The sequence below is a fragment of the Ictidomys tridecemlineatus genome, chromosome 9, assembly GCF_052094955.1.
Source record: "Ictidomys tridecemlineatus isolate mIctTri1 chromosome 9, mIctTri1.hap1, whole genome shotgun sequence".
NCBI classification, from domain to species: Eukaryota; Metazoa; Chordata; class Mammalia; order Rodentia; family Sciuridae; genus Ictidomys; species Ictidomys tridecemlineatus.
In genome coordinates, this window is record NC_135485.1 from 490,242 (window position 1) to 503,951 (window position 13,710).

At 60.2% G+C, this 13,710-nt stretch overlaps 1 protein-coding gene across 7 annotated transcripts; it reads right to left on the bottom strand.

Moving 5' to 3' along the window:
- Positions 1-201: 201 nt before the first annotated feature.
- Positions 202-13,570, bottom strand: Dgkq (diacylglycerol kinase theta). Of its 7 annotated transcripts, none has more exons than XM_078020794.1 (24): positions 13,200-13,570; positions 10,544-10,623; positions 8,880-8,979; positions 8,496-8,535; positions 8,327-8,423; positions 7,959-8,112; positions 7,804-7,878; positions 7,630-7,730; positions 7,269-7,507; positions 7,096-7,186; positions 6,919-6,973; positions 6,676-6,737; positions 6,222-6,372; positions 5,902-5,966; positions 5,300-5,415; positions 4,316-4,337; positions 3,563-3,714; positions 3,246-3,394; positions 2,920-3,098; positions 2,626-2,726; positions 2,390-2,536; positions 2,184-2,295; positions 1,958-2,110; positions 202-1,690 (listed from the first exon to the last, which is right to left on the bottom strand). In XM_078020794.1, exons 1-24 carry the CDS (start codon positions 13,459-13,461, stop codon positions 1,589-1,591), a joined length of 2,805 nt encoding a protein of 934 aa, XP_077876920.1. In that variant the 5' UTR covers positions 13,462-13,570; the 3' UTR covers positions 202-1,588. The 7 variants fall into 7 exon arrangements, with proteins under 7 accessions (XP_077876920.1, XP_077876919.1, XP_077876921.1 ...); XM_078020793.1 differs by having other exon boundaries at positions 8,298-8,423; positions 8,496-8,581; XM_078020795.1 differs by lacking the exon at positions 8,880-8,979 and having other exon boundaries at positions 8,496-8,581.
- Positions 13,571-13,710: the final 140 nt, after the last annotated feature.

Consider the following 13,710-nt stretch of genomic DNA (forward strand, 5'->3'; position numbering starts at 1 on the left):
CCACTTTCCTCCTAGACTCCAACACTACCAGGAAGATTGCCCCTCTGGAACCTGAAGCCAGTGGTCCTCCTGCCCCACCGCCTGTACCCCCTGTAGCCATGCCCTGGCCCACCCTCTCAGCAGTGCAGAGCTGCCCTGGTGAGACTGTAGTCCACCACCCCCTCCCCACCTGTCACACAAATGAAGAAGAGGTGGCCATGGAACAGTGAAGTCCAGATTCTATTCATCCTGATATAAATTAGGTCACATTCAAGGAGTGGTTAGTCAGTCACGCACAGGACTAGCACACAGGGACATACACCCAGTGGGCAGACAGTCTCACATAAATGGAGGACAAGCCACACTGACCACAACAAACAATTCTTGCAAATGAGAATCAAGGCAAAAGCTAGTTATACCACTAAGACGTGTTTCGGACATTACATATGACATGAACACAAGGAATGTCTACACAAGAGACCACAAGTGGCCCCCAGGACGCATTTGTGCAATTTTGGCAGAAGCAGGAGAAGGGGCTGGGCTTAATGGCACCAAGGCTCTCCAGGGCTGCAGGCAAGGCCACAGCCACTTCTAAGGTCAAGGGCCATGGCCATGCAGACCCAGTGCCAGCAGACAAAGGGAGATCTGACTGAGGCCTCTTTTTTAGGGTTGGGACCTCTGGAGACTTCCCACATAGGTTTCTTGTTTCTGGTCAGACTCCTTTGGGATCTGAGGTGCAAGAGCTATCTTGGCATGGTGCCCCAGGGTGGCCCGGAAGCAGAACTGCCTGGGGGATCGAGCCAGGGCAAGAAGGGAACATGGGACATTTGCTGGCAAGCAGCAGGCATGTAAAGTGCTGTGGTTGAGCCTGAGGCCTGGGGGTGGTCTACACTTCCACCAGTGCACGCCAGCCCTGCCCGTGGACTCTGGGGCCCAAGGGAATATGCTCAGGGCCCAGCCCACACTCCAGCTGGGCTCAAGGTGGACTGACAGGTGTGGGAATGCTGTTCCCCTTGCCTTAGCCTTCGCCACCAGCCCTAGAGAAGGGTGGCCAGGCCCAGTCAGTACTGCACAGATCCTGCAGCCACATTCCACAGTGCAAGCTGGAAAAAAGGGAAGGCACCTTCCCCAAGACAGAGGTGGCCACCTTCCCACCGGGAGGGGCAGGAAAAGCTGACAGCACTTGCTACTACAGGGCCAGTAGGAGGTACAGTAATAGTTCCAGGGGAATGGTCTGAGTGGCACATGTGGCCCTTGTCCAGTGCTGTCCAGTTCATAGTGCTCAGGTGGAGGGTTACAAAGAGGTTGTCGACCCCCAGCCTGGGCCCTACCTCCCGGTCCTCCCTTCCCCAGGACTTCCATGACTAACACAGGTATGGGATCCCAGCCCCTGAGGGAACAGTGCCCACCTGCTACACAGCTGCCCTTGGGCCAAGGGGGAGATGGCCACCCGCCTCCCATCAGTGTCCACGTAACACCAGACAAGGACAAGAGCCAGAAACAACTAGGCCTGGGAAGATACTGGGGTCCAGGTGATGGGTCCATCTGCTGGCCAGCCAGTGTGTGAACTTGGAGCAGCTGAAGACAGGAAACCAGCCTTCTTAAGCTTCTACTTAGGGTCACCCTCAAGGGCAGATGAGGTGTCTGCTCTGGTGTCCCTGGTGGTGCCAACCTTTCTGGGTCTCTGCTTGGCCTTCCTTAGCATGTGTACCTGTTTGAGATGGGGGAAGGGTCAGTATGACATAGATCACAGTCCTGGGACCCCAGGAGGCCAATGCCCTGGATGGGGCCATCTTCAGCCCACTGCCCATCCTCAGCCAGGCCTCTTCTCTTGAGGCCCAGGATTCATGTCTTTTGAGGCCTGGCCACTCTTACCAGAATCCCATGACTACCTGGCCTCTGGGAGGCCCAGCCCACTTGAGCAGCAATGGCCGCTGCACAGCCACAGCCCACCTGGGCTTAGCCCTCATCAGCATACCTTGGGACCAGCAGCTGAGATGATCATATGCCCTGGGGCCTGAACCCAGGGCTCACCATCCACCTGCACAGGAGTAGCCTTGAGGAGCGTGACTCGGAAATAGGAACCCTGGGCGATGCGGATACCAGAGCGCAGCCCACCCTGCACCTGGCCCTGGGCAGAGACAGGCCAGGCTTAGTGGGCCCACGGGTGCCATGAGGGCCGCCCGCTGGGCTCCCGTGCTCACCATGTGCACGACGCCTGTCACACCCACCACCTCCAGCAGCCCGTCGTCCATGCGTGGCTTCTCGAACCTCGGGTCGCTGTCTGAGCCCCACAGGTCAGCCCCTGAGCCCCAGCTGCCCCAAGAGGAGGGAGGGGCGTGCACAGATTAGGCCCAACTGACACTGCTCAGCCCAAGCCACACAGTCTCCTGGGAGCCCAGCCCCACACCTGGGGATGTTGATGAAGATGAGGCCCTCAATGCTGGGCAGCTCCACCTCCTGCTGTTCAACCTGCAGCCTGAGCTCCCTGTGGAGGCCGCGGGAGTGGCTGATCTTCTGTAGCCCAACCCGCACATACACACCCTTATTGTGGAACCTGCCGGAGAAGACACACTTGCAGTCACTGGCTGATGGCTGCTGCCTTGCCGACAGAAGCCCCAGCTCCTGGCACTGCCCTTGTGGTACCTGCTGGTGAACTTGCCAGGCTCCTCCTCCCTCGCCTGGTGGAAGTCCAGACTGAGCTCAGCATCAATGCCAATGCCACAGTAGTTACTCATCTGCACAATCTGAGGAAAAGGGTGTCAGCAGGTCACCAGCCAGCCCCCAGCAACCCAGTGCAATCCAACGCACCAGCAGCTCAGAGGAGCAGCCTCATATTCCAAGTGGGGGTGCCAGTACTCCTGCACATGGCTGAGGAGGGAGCATTTCTGTGCACCTCAAGAGCCACCTGCAAGAGCCAAGCAGGGGGCACACTGGTACCTTGGGGGGCTCTGTGTCCACTACACTGTTCTCGGTACTACTGGCCTCCTGGGCGTCCAGCAGGATGGTCCAGCGGTCCATAAGCACAGCATCAGCCTCATCCACAGACACAAGCACAGAGAACGGGTCTTCCCCGCTGTAGCCTGCTCCCCAGCGGAGCACTCGGCCAAGGTCATTCCCTGGGACAGAGGTAAGGCAATGACTCCCACACACCATCACAGAACAGAGCCCCACCACAGGACAGAAAACCCAGCACAGGCCTGGAGCAAAACTAGGGGCAGGGAGAGCCATGAGGCCCCAGTCTTCAACTCAATGGCTGGCCCCACCTGTGCCCAGGGGCAGGATGGCTACGGATGGCTCTGGACAGGCCAGACGGTGTCGTATCTCCTCCAGAGCGCCAAGCACCCAGCCCACGGTGCCATCCCCACCACACACCAGCACCCGGAAGCAGGGTACCTGGGAGAACAGATGAAACCTGCAGCAGGAAATAGGAAGTGTCCCACCACAGTGCAGCAGCTCCTTCCACATGCCTGTCTCCAGCCACATAGAGGACCTGAAGGTTCCATCTTGGAGCTCCAACTGGAGTTCCCAGTGGCCACAGACAGCAGCGGGGCCCTCCCGCCTGCAGCAGACCCTGACTCACCCAGGAAGAGGCCCCCCATTGGTCAGCTCGAAGACCTGGTGTGGGTTCAGCAGCCTGCGGAAGCTGCAGAGCAGGTCTCGGCCCTTGAGGCCCCCACTTTTGGGGTTCACGAACACGAGGAGCGGGCAGCAATCTGAGGGCAGCTTCATGTGCTGAGAAGCAGGAGGGCAGGGTCAGGGTAGGGCCAAGGTCCTTGGGCTGCCACGCAGCGCAGCATCTGCTCTGAGCCCCAAGCCCACTGGCCAAAGCAGCCCTCCCAAAGAAGAGAGGGCTGCTTCCCCACATGAGCATGGGTGCTGACTTCAGGACCACAGGCTGTGGCCAGTGGGCAGCAAGGAGGCCAGCTGGCTGCCTGGCAGTCCAGGCACAAAGGCCAGCCACACCCACCTGCCAGGCTACACAGCCCACAGGGCCCTGCTTGGTGCTGCCAGCCAGCACACAGGCCTGGCCCTCAAAGGGCCACCCACCTACCCTTTGAAGATTGGCAGCTTCCAGGAAAAATGCTATTTCCAGGGTGGCTACACGTCTCCCTTGAGCTGTGAGACAGAACCTGTCTCTCATTTCAAACACACAACCCCAAGACCAGCCTAGGAGTCTAGACAGTGGGCCAGGCAGCATCACTGTGACAGGGTGGGGTGACGAGACAGACATAGGGTGGGCAGTGGCACACGGACCAGACCGTGGCTGGGCAAGGACACACTTGGGGCTTCATGGCCCAAGGGGCAGGCAAGGCCGCCTGCACTCACCACTTACCCACTCACCCCAAGGCAGGCAGCTGACGGGAGAGAGAAAGCGGTGTCGGCCTCAGGCCCAGCTCTGCCCATGGAGCAAACAGGATGGGGCTGGGGTGTGTCTGAGCCCTGGCCTACAGGGACTAGATCCTCAGAAAGTGGGGACAGTCACCTGGCTGGCCAGGATAGGACCAGGTAGGGAAAGGACAGGAAGGATCTATGGGCATGTCCTACTCGGTCACAGACCCCTAGACTAATTCTTTTTCCTGGGCTTATGTGGGGGGTCAAGGGCCAGGATTCAAGAACAAAATAGCTGTGGACACCTGGGCCTTGTGGGACGAGCAGGGGCAGGCAGGGCAAAGTCGCCATGGATGCCTGGGGGCCTTGAGGAACATGCAGGGGCAGGCAGGGCTGAGAACCACAGGCCACCATGAGGGTGTGGGATGGAGGTCCAGGCTCCAGCCCTCCTGCAGCTCACCCCTGTGCTCACAGGCAGTGCTGCTCTGGCCCTGTGTTACCCTGCCACTCTCTTCCAGGTACAGGTAGGTCTTGAGGGGAGCCCCAGTGACGGGGCTACACTGGCTGGTCAAGCTCTGGCTGTGGAGCAGGGCCCCTGCGGCCCCCCAAGATAGGTGGAGAGGACAGGCCAGAATGATGACGGTACAGTAACAGGCTCTGACTCTCAGCAAGCGGCTGCTGTACAGTCAGGAGCTGCGTCCTGTGGCCTCCCCACAGCACAGAGACAGGAATCCAGAACAGACAGCCAACCCCAGCCCCCAGGAACGGGTCTCACCCACCAGCAAGCACGGACCCTCAGACCTCGGTCCCTCTGGTGTGAAGTGGGCAGCCTTGTCCACCCTTGGCTATGGTGAAGCCTGACCAAGGTGGCACTACCAGCCCCAGCACACTCGAGGGAGATGATGGTTGAGCGCGTCCAACCATGAGGACGCAAGATGTGCAGGTTCCACCCTGGAGAACCACGCACAGCCCAGAACTGCCCACTCACCAGCACGTCTGGGAGCACCAGCAGCGACAGCGGCCGGCCACGCACCACTGTGTCCCTGCCCAGCATGAACAACCGCTCAGCCTCAGCAAAGCAGGCCACGTCCAACACCACCGCACCTGCACAGGTGGCCAGAGCTCAGGGACCTGCCCTGCACACCCACCCCACCCGCCCATGGGGCAGCTCAGGGGCCTGCCCTGTGCACACACTACCCCATTCCCATGGTGCCCAGAGCAGGGTTTCAGTCCCCTGGTAACAGCCCCAGCTCTAGCCATAGCCATGTAGAGTCAGCGCTCTGATGCTGGCATCTACAGTGAGGGGCCTCCCCACCTCAGAGTGTTTCCAAGGATGGCCAGGCTCAGTAACTGAACCCAACAGTGGGCAATGGGCCCGTCCCCTGCACCACAATCCTCACACCCACACCCAGCATCCCCGGGTAGGCAGGTCATGGGCATGTTTGGAACCTCCCCAGCAGGAGGCAGGAGCATGGCAGGAGGGGCGTGGAGAGCACAGCTGAGCTGAGCCACACTGATGCAGGAGCATCAGAAGCCGGCAGGTATGGCTCCAAGCTCTGAAGGAGGGAGAAAGATAGCTTTTCCACCCACCTCCAGAGTCCATGGGTGCAGCTCACCTTGCGAGTTGTAGACATGGCTCACGGACACCACGGCAGCTGCAGACAGACTTGTGTCAGGGGTGCATGGTGCAAAGGCTGCCCGACTCCCCCTCCCAAAAGTATCCCACTCCAGAGCAGGGCCCTGCCCCCTGGAGTTCCAGGGACCCCACAGGGGGAAGCAGAGATCCCTAATGACAGAGGATAGGAAGCTGAGTGGGCTGTGCCTAGGGTGGGAATGGAGTCGGGGTTCAAATGGCAGGAAGGGCAGGAGAACCATCCCAGCCAGAAGCCCTGGCCAGCCCAGGGTCACACCTTTGATGGCCATAGCCTCATGCAGCAGGTGACTGTATTCCTGGGGGGACAGGCCAGGTGGCAGGCCACCCACGAACAGAGAGACGTGTGGGGTTACGGTCCGGCTCTCGGTGACATAGAACCGTGTCTGGCTCACCTGCCGCACAGATGTCTGTAGGGAGGGCAAGGGCTGTAGGGATGCTGGGCAGTGCCATCAGCACCAACTCCCCATCAACCAGGGGCAACAGAAGTAAGAGGGGCACCAGGGCTGCCTTCCTCTGGGTGAGCCCTGCCCCCCTCAAGGAACTGGGGCAGTCTGTGGCTCAAGGCCCTCTTGCTGGGTGATGATGTTTCATGGAGGGCACTGCCAGCCAGGGCAGTCAGTTGCCTGCTGGGTAGGAGACACCCCTCTATGGGGCAAAGGCCATGGCTAAAGGCCAGAAGTACACTGGGGCCAGTGTCCACACCCACTGACCTGCCGGATGTCCCGAAGCCGATCAAGCAGGGGCTCCTCATCTGCTAGCACTGTCCGCTGGACTGTGGGATTGAGGGGCACAGCTCATTACAGGTGGGCTCCTCCCTACATCAGCCAACAGCCACCCTGAGAACCCAGGCATATGGGGACATAGGCAAGACCAGCCCCAACATCCTGAGGGACAGGCTTGGAAGGCCCAGGATGTGTGTAGGGCCTGAGAGCACTGCCAGGCTACTCACCCACCTTGCTTGCTGCCCATGAGCACCTCGACCAGCTGGAAGCTCTCAGGACCCTCAACCTGTAAGGCAGGAATGGCATCAGGCCTGGCCACCTCCCCAAGACATCTTAGGGGACAGCAACAGGGCCCACTGGGTAGGTAATCCCCAGGTCTGGCAGAACTAGGCGGCCCAGCATACACACCTGGCGCCCGAACAGCGGGAGGACCTCCAGCACCACGGTCTGCGCTGTGCTCTGTGGGGTCACACGGATGGACACGTAGGCCACACCCACCCTGCAGGGGACAGGCTTGGAGCTTGGGCCCTGGGCTCCTACCCCATCCCCTCCCCCAGCTGACCCCGTGCCTTGGGCCTCACTTGAGCCAAGCTGGATAGATCTTCAGGACCTCCTGCGTCCGAGGCAAGGAACGGATGACCCAGGCCTCGGGCATGGGCTCCTGGGGCCCAGAGACTCTGCTGCCCTCCTCCTCTACAGGACCACTTAGCCCAGCCTTCCCCAGGGCCTGGGTGTCACCACTCAGTGAAGGCAGGGGCAGCGCCTGCAGCTCAAAGTCCCGAGCATCCTCAATGACACAGTAGGCCCGCAGTGCCACCTCCTGCAGGGGGGTGGGGGGACAATGATGTGGGGAGGCCTGGCGGGGTAATCGGTGTGGGGGCCCGGGTGTGGCCGCTACTGGGGCCTCATAGACATGTGGCCCTACCCTGGCCTCCCTCTTACCAGCACCTCCTGGCTCCTGGCCAGCCGTGGGACAGTCACCAGGCGGAACTGGTTTCTCCTGATGGCATCATTGCCATCAAAGATCTTCAGGGTCTGCTTGCCTGGACCAGGAAGGAACAGTGAGGACTCCATAGGGGGAGCGTGGGGACCAGCTGATCACTATTGGGCATTTACCTGACTCTGGAGCCACCAGGGCCTCTCTGCCCAGCACCCCGGTAGCAATTCCATCTGCTCCATCATCCTTGTTACCTGCATATTGGACATGGATCTGTCACTCAACGCTCTGCCAACCTGGACCCTGGTGTCCCCAAGGCCACCCACAGCCTCACCTGGCTCTGGCACCACAGCCTCAGCAATGCGGAAGCAGTGCATCTTGCTGAAGTTGCGGGACAGCAGGCGCACACACGAGGGGGGCAGAACCATGGACCGCAGGCGCCCAAACGTACACTCTGGAGCAAGCGCCGTGGAGCACACCGCATGGGCCTGGGGGACATGGGGCGAGCCTGACGCACTGGGAAAGAGGCGGCCTCACCCAGACCAGAGAAGACAGGGGCCCTCATCCCCAAGACAGCACAGTGTAGACCAGATCCAGGAAAAGAACACCTCAGCCCATCCCCAGGGCCCAGCCCAACCAGGGCTATCCCACCCAGCCCCCAGCCCATGCCCACCTGGACACCACACCACTCGCAGCGCACACCTGCCGGCACATCGGAGGACCCACACGTCTTCCTGCAGACCTCGCAGCGCGTGCCGGAGGGCAGGTTCCCCTCCCGCCAGTGGTGGTGATGCGTGTCCTGTAAAGGGAGCAGTCAGTGGCACAGCCCACCCTTGCCCAGGCCTGCCCTCACCCAGGCCCCTGCACTCACATGGTCCTGGTGTCCATCCTGGTGGCACTGGCGGCAGTCGCTGCAGGCGAAGGGCACACAGTCGGGGTGAACGTGCAGCTCACACACTGGGGGGCGGGCAGGGTTAGGGGCTCTCACCATGCCCCTGCCCCCGCCCTCCTTGCAGGCCTCCCAGTTGGGGCTGGGTCCGACCCCAACCTCTGCCACCAAGGAATCCCCTTCCTACCTACCTGCATGGGGCGTGCACCCCTCCTTCAGAAGCTCCCCAGGCCGGCCCTGCGCCTACCCCCACTTCCCTAACAAACCACGGACTGGGGGAGGGCAGGCTACCAGGCCACCCTGGGCAAGAGAGACCAGGCCCTGGGTGAGGGGCTCAGCCTAGGAGGCCAATGGGGCCAGTGGTACCTTCACAGCGAAGTGCGGGTGCCTCCAAGCCCTTGCGACACACAGAACAGAACCTGCGCTTGTAAAGCCCCCGGGGGCCGAAGCAGTGGGCTACAGGGACCTGCAGGGCAGAGTGAGCCTCAGCCTCTGCCCGTCTGGCCTGCACCTCCTCCCTGGCCGCTGTCTCCTCCCTCCAAAGGTTCCTGAAGCCACCACCTCCAGGTCTACCCTCTGGGAGGCAGTCAGCCACAAGGACTGTGAACCTTGCCTTTCCATGATAGAGATGGAGAGGGATCCATTCTTTTTCCAGTCCTTCAGTTACCATGTGCACAGAAGAAGGGAGCGTAAACAGAAAGCTTGCACGCCAGAATGGCAACCATGGGCACAGAGGCTGGTGTTTATTTCTTTATCTTGTTTTTTGGTACTGGGGATTGAACCCTGGGGTACTTTACCATTAAGCTATATCCCCAGTCCTTTTTATTTTTTGAGACAGGGCCTTACTAAATTGCCCAGGCTGGCCTTGAACTTGCAATCCTCCTGCTTCAGCCTCCTGAGTTGCTGGAATTATAGGTGTGTGCAACCATGCCTGGCTTTTTAAAAATATCTATATCCTCCAAATTCTTATCATATATATATACATATATATAATATATATATATTTTTTTGAAATTTTTAACTTTTTTTAACTTTTTTTAATTTTTTAATTTTTAATTTTTTTAAGTGAAGAGGAAACATTAAGACCAACTTTAGAATATAATCATGAATGTCCACATGAAGGGCTACCCCAGCCAATGTGACACCCCAAGCTGGCACCCAGAGCCAGCACCTAAAGCCAGTATCCACAGGCCCTTTTGGGCTCACATATGGTATTCAAATAATTCCCCAAACACAGCATCAAGTATCCCAGGGCAGACACCACCTGGCAGCAGGTGACCTGCATCCCAGTCCCCTTCACCCATAGGCAAAAGCCCACCACACCAACAGCACTGCTGCACTGAGCTCCAGCCCACTGCACCAACATGGTGGTCAGTGGTCCCACTGCCCACAGCCAGCTAGCAGACAGGAAAATAGGGTGTGATGCTGTATGCAGGGCACAGGTGACCACTGATGTCATCAGTCCTCCCTAAACACTTGGCTGCCATTACCCACAAAAGAGAAGTCCCTGCACCCTGCAGAGACCTCAGCCAACACCCCATCAAGAACCCTGAAGAAGGAATTAGATGGCCAAAACTCCTCCAGCTCCTAGGCTTGGGCCTTCTGTTTATATAAGCCTGTTACCTTGAGCATTTGTGGGCTCAAGGGCCACATCAGACAGAGCTGGTAGGTATGACAGCAAGGCAGTGACAGTGATGCTGAATCAGAGCACCCAGCCCAAGGAGACCTACATGATGTACCTGGTACCCATGCCCACTCCTCTACCCACAACCTGTACTCTCCCAGCATCCCATTTCACCTGCTAGTGGGCGGAGTGGTAGAGCATGTACCCTGCGGGACTGGCCTCCCCAGGCACGACACCTGGGGATCCACCCAGGTGCTTGGTATCATCAATTGCTCCTTCCCTTGGATGGCTGAGCAGGATTCTGCCCTTTGCTTCTTAATCACGGTGTGACCAAGCTGACAAGTAGGACAGCCAGGAAGGACCTGACCCCACAAGGGCCCACACGCATTGCTAGGGTGGCACTCACCCTCACCAGGCTGGGTGCGATGCCCGTGCACGGCGTCCTCACATGCTTCAGGCACTTCTCGTGGGACATGAAGTTGCAGACTGTGGGAACAAGGATGTGTCAGTGGCCTGGTCCTGCAGGGCAGTCACCTCCTACCCAGGAGATGAGAGGCCCCAGGACCCAGGACCTGGCCCCCAGCCTTGCCCAGCAGGGCTACAGCAGGGCACCAGCACTCTGCCACAGGGCCTGAGTGCCCGACACAGTGGATTTTGGCACAACTGATGGAAGAGGTCCCTCCAGTGAGCTGGACTGGGCAGTGGAGAAGCCATTCCTGCTATCCCCATAATATGAAGCCAGGTGACGGCACTAGCACAGACCCCCATGTTCCCTACCCTCATCCACAGACAGGGACTGGTGCTGTGGCCATTCTGGGATACAGCAGGCCCAGGTCCCCCTGCACCTCTGCAGCCGGCCCTGTGAGAGGGATGGTCCTGGCCACAGCACGCAGAGGTTTCATAAACTTCTACACACCTACCAAGAGCAGCTTTGCCTGGGACACTCTTCCCTGCTGCTCCCACAACTGCATCCACTCCTAACTGCTCCTGCCACATTCTATGGGCTGTGCCTAATATCTAGAGCCACACCAGGCAGGTGGGGCACCTAGCCAGGTGAGGGCTCCCAAAGGCAGGAGTTGCCAGCAGGGAGACTTCCCTAAGCCTCCAAAGACAGTGAGAATTTAAACACTGCCTAGGTGGGAAGGCCAGGACAGCACTAGGGCCAGCAGACATGGCACCCTGGTCCTGGGGAGGCAAAGTGTCCCTGGGCCTCAACAGGGGCAAAGGCTCAGCAGCAGAGAGATGATGGTCAGAAGGGGCAGAGGGCAGTCTGTGGTGGCACATTCAGAGCCAAGAGAAGACAGAGGGGCAAGGGGTCCAAGCTGGGCCCCAGGAAAGGTGGACAAGGCCACAGGGGCAAAGAACACAAATGCCAAAACTGCCTGGAGTGAACCTGCCCGTGGGGACTCAAGGCAGCCCCATTCTTAGGCACCTCCCAGAGGGCAAGCTGCCCCCAACCTGTGGACCCTCACCTCCCAGCCTTAGAAGGGAACAGGCAGAAGTTTCTCCGTGGACTGCTCCAGAGACAACGTGTGAAAGTAAGCTGGGACTGTGGGGGGCAGGAGATGGAGAAGGAGTTCTCCAGCCTTCCCCAGGAGCCCTGCTCCCTGTTCACTCTGGGACGAAGACACTGCCAGCTTCCTCTACTGAGAGGGGAGGTGGTGCCTGATCCCGCATTCCATGCCTTGGGTGCTGCTGGGAGGAGCACATCTCCCCACACCTTTCCAAGCCCTGTTTGCCCAGGTCATAGTCCTATCTTTAGAGATACTGCCCGGAAATGGCCTCTCCTTCATCTCCCACACATCAGGCCAGCCCCTAAGTGAGCTGCTTTGCCCAAGGCTAGGCTGAAGGTTCCTGAGCCCCTTGAACCTAGAACCCACCAGCAGGGGCACATTTGTGAAGGGGACCAGGAGTCTAGTCTTAGACTTGGCTTCTGCCTTCACACCTCTCACTGCGCCAGCCTCAAACCTACAGTTCCACATTCATCACCTGCCACCTTCACAGGGATTAGTCTCAGACCTAGAGCTGTTTCTGTGCCTTCACCTGTGCAGGGAATCCTGTGGTCTACCTTCTACCTGCCTGCAGCCCCGCCTTTTCTACCTCTCACTTGTGCATGGGGTCCTGGGATCTAGCCTGACTTGGAGCTCACTTGGCCTGCACATGCACACCCTCCACCATAATGGAGCCCCAACATTCCTGGGAGCAGGCAGAGCAGTGCAGTCTCTGATCTGTCAGAGAAACCACAGTGACCACCCCTATGCCAGCTGGCCACCCCTGGAGTCAAGATCACCAAACCCTTTTCACTGGCAGAGGACACCCCTATGTGAGTCTCTGGCCTGAGAGATGCCACTCTAGAGCAAAGGCCTATCTTCCTGAGCAGGGTAGAAGTTCCTCAGCCAGTCCCACCTCCAGCCCCTGACCAGGACATAGGAAGTGCCAAAGGTCCATGTGTTCCACATAGGCTGGGCTGAGGGCCCCAGGGCCTGCCTGCTGGCATGAGAGAGGACCAGAAGAGGCCCAGCCCAGATGCACCCTTGAGGCAAAGACAGGGCTGCCGGCTTGGCAGCTGAGTGGGAGCCCTGTTGGGACATGCCACACCTGGGAGGAGACCCAGCCAGGCTCTCCACGCAGCAGACTCTGAGCAGAGCCAGCATTCAGTCCCTCTGGGCAACAGCATGCATTCAAGAAGAGAATGACCAGTACCCGCGGTCCAGGGCAGCCGGTTTGCCCATCCCTGCTACCCAATCGAGAGAGATGCACCCAGACCTGGGAACCCCAGAGAGGTCTGGCCAGTCTCAGGGCCAGCTGGCTCTATCCCGGGCCCTGCAACTGCCCCCAACTCAATCCCAGCGCCACACCGTGGCAACACTCCCCGACTTCCGACAAGGGAGCCCAGGAATCCTGCGGCAGGAGGGGCAGGGATGAGCGACAGTGTGCTGAGGGAGGCCCGGCACCGCGCTCCGGGCTGACAAGGCCCGTGCGGGCCCGCGGCGCAGAGGTCAGGGCGCGTCCCGCCCAAGCAGCCTCTCGGGACGCGGCTCCGGCCGGCGGCGCGCGCTCACCATCGCACAGGAAGCCGGCGAGCCCCCAGACAAAGTCGGAGCAGAGGTGGCAGAAGGTGGGCTTGGTGAGCGTCACCTTCCGGAAGCTGTGACCCGCAGCGGCGGGGCCAGGGGCTCTGCCGCCAGACCGCTCTGATCCCGGCCCCGGTCCCTGGCGCGCGTGGCCTCGGGCACCCAGCACAGGGCTGCTGGCCGGGCTGCTGGGGCGCACGGACCCGCCGCCCAGCCAGGCGCGTGCCCCGGGCTCGGTCGCCGCTGCCATACCGGCCCGAGCAGCCCGAGCCCTGATCGCAGGCGGGTACAGGCCGAGTCCGCGCTGGAAGACTGACGCCGTGCTCCGCCCGCGCCGGCTTCCGACTGCGCCGCCTACTGAGCAGGCGCAGGGCGGGGCCTGCGCGGACCGGGGCGGGGGCGGGGGCTACGGGGCGGGGCCTGTGAGGGCGGAGACGGCGAAGCGGGATCGGGACGCGCGGGACGGGGCTGAGCGCATGGGGCGGGGCCTGTGGGGAGG

What these genes read in the sequence shown, in the direction of transcription:
- Dgkq (XM_078020793.1), bottom strand. Translation starts at nt 13,461, where the DNA reads ATGGCAGCGGCGACCGAGCCCGGGGCACGCGCCTGGCTGGGCGGCGGG. An exon ending in GGCTTCGGGACATCCGGCAG is followed by an intron (nt 6,373 to 6,675) that starts GTCAGTGGGTGT and finishes CCCTCCCTACAG; the next exon opens with ACATCTGTGCGGCAGGTGAG. An exon ending in TGAGGCTATGGCCATCAAAG is followed by an intron (nt 5,967 to 6,221) that starts GTGTGACCCTGG and finishes GTCTGTCTGCAG; the next exon opens with CTGCCGTGGTGTCCGTGAGC.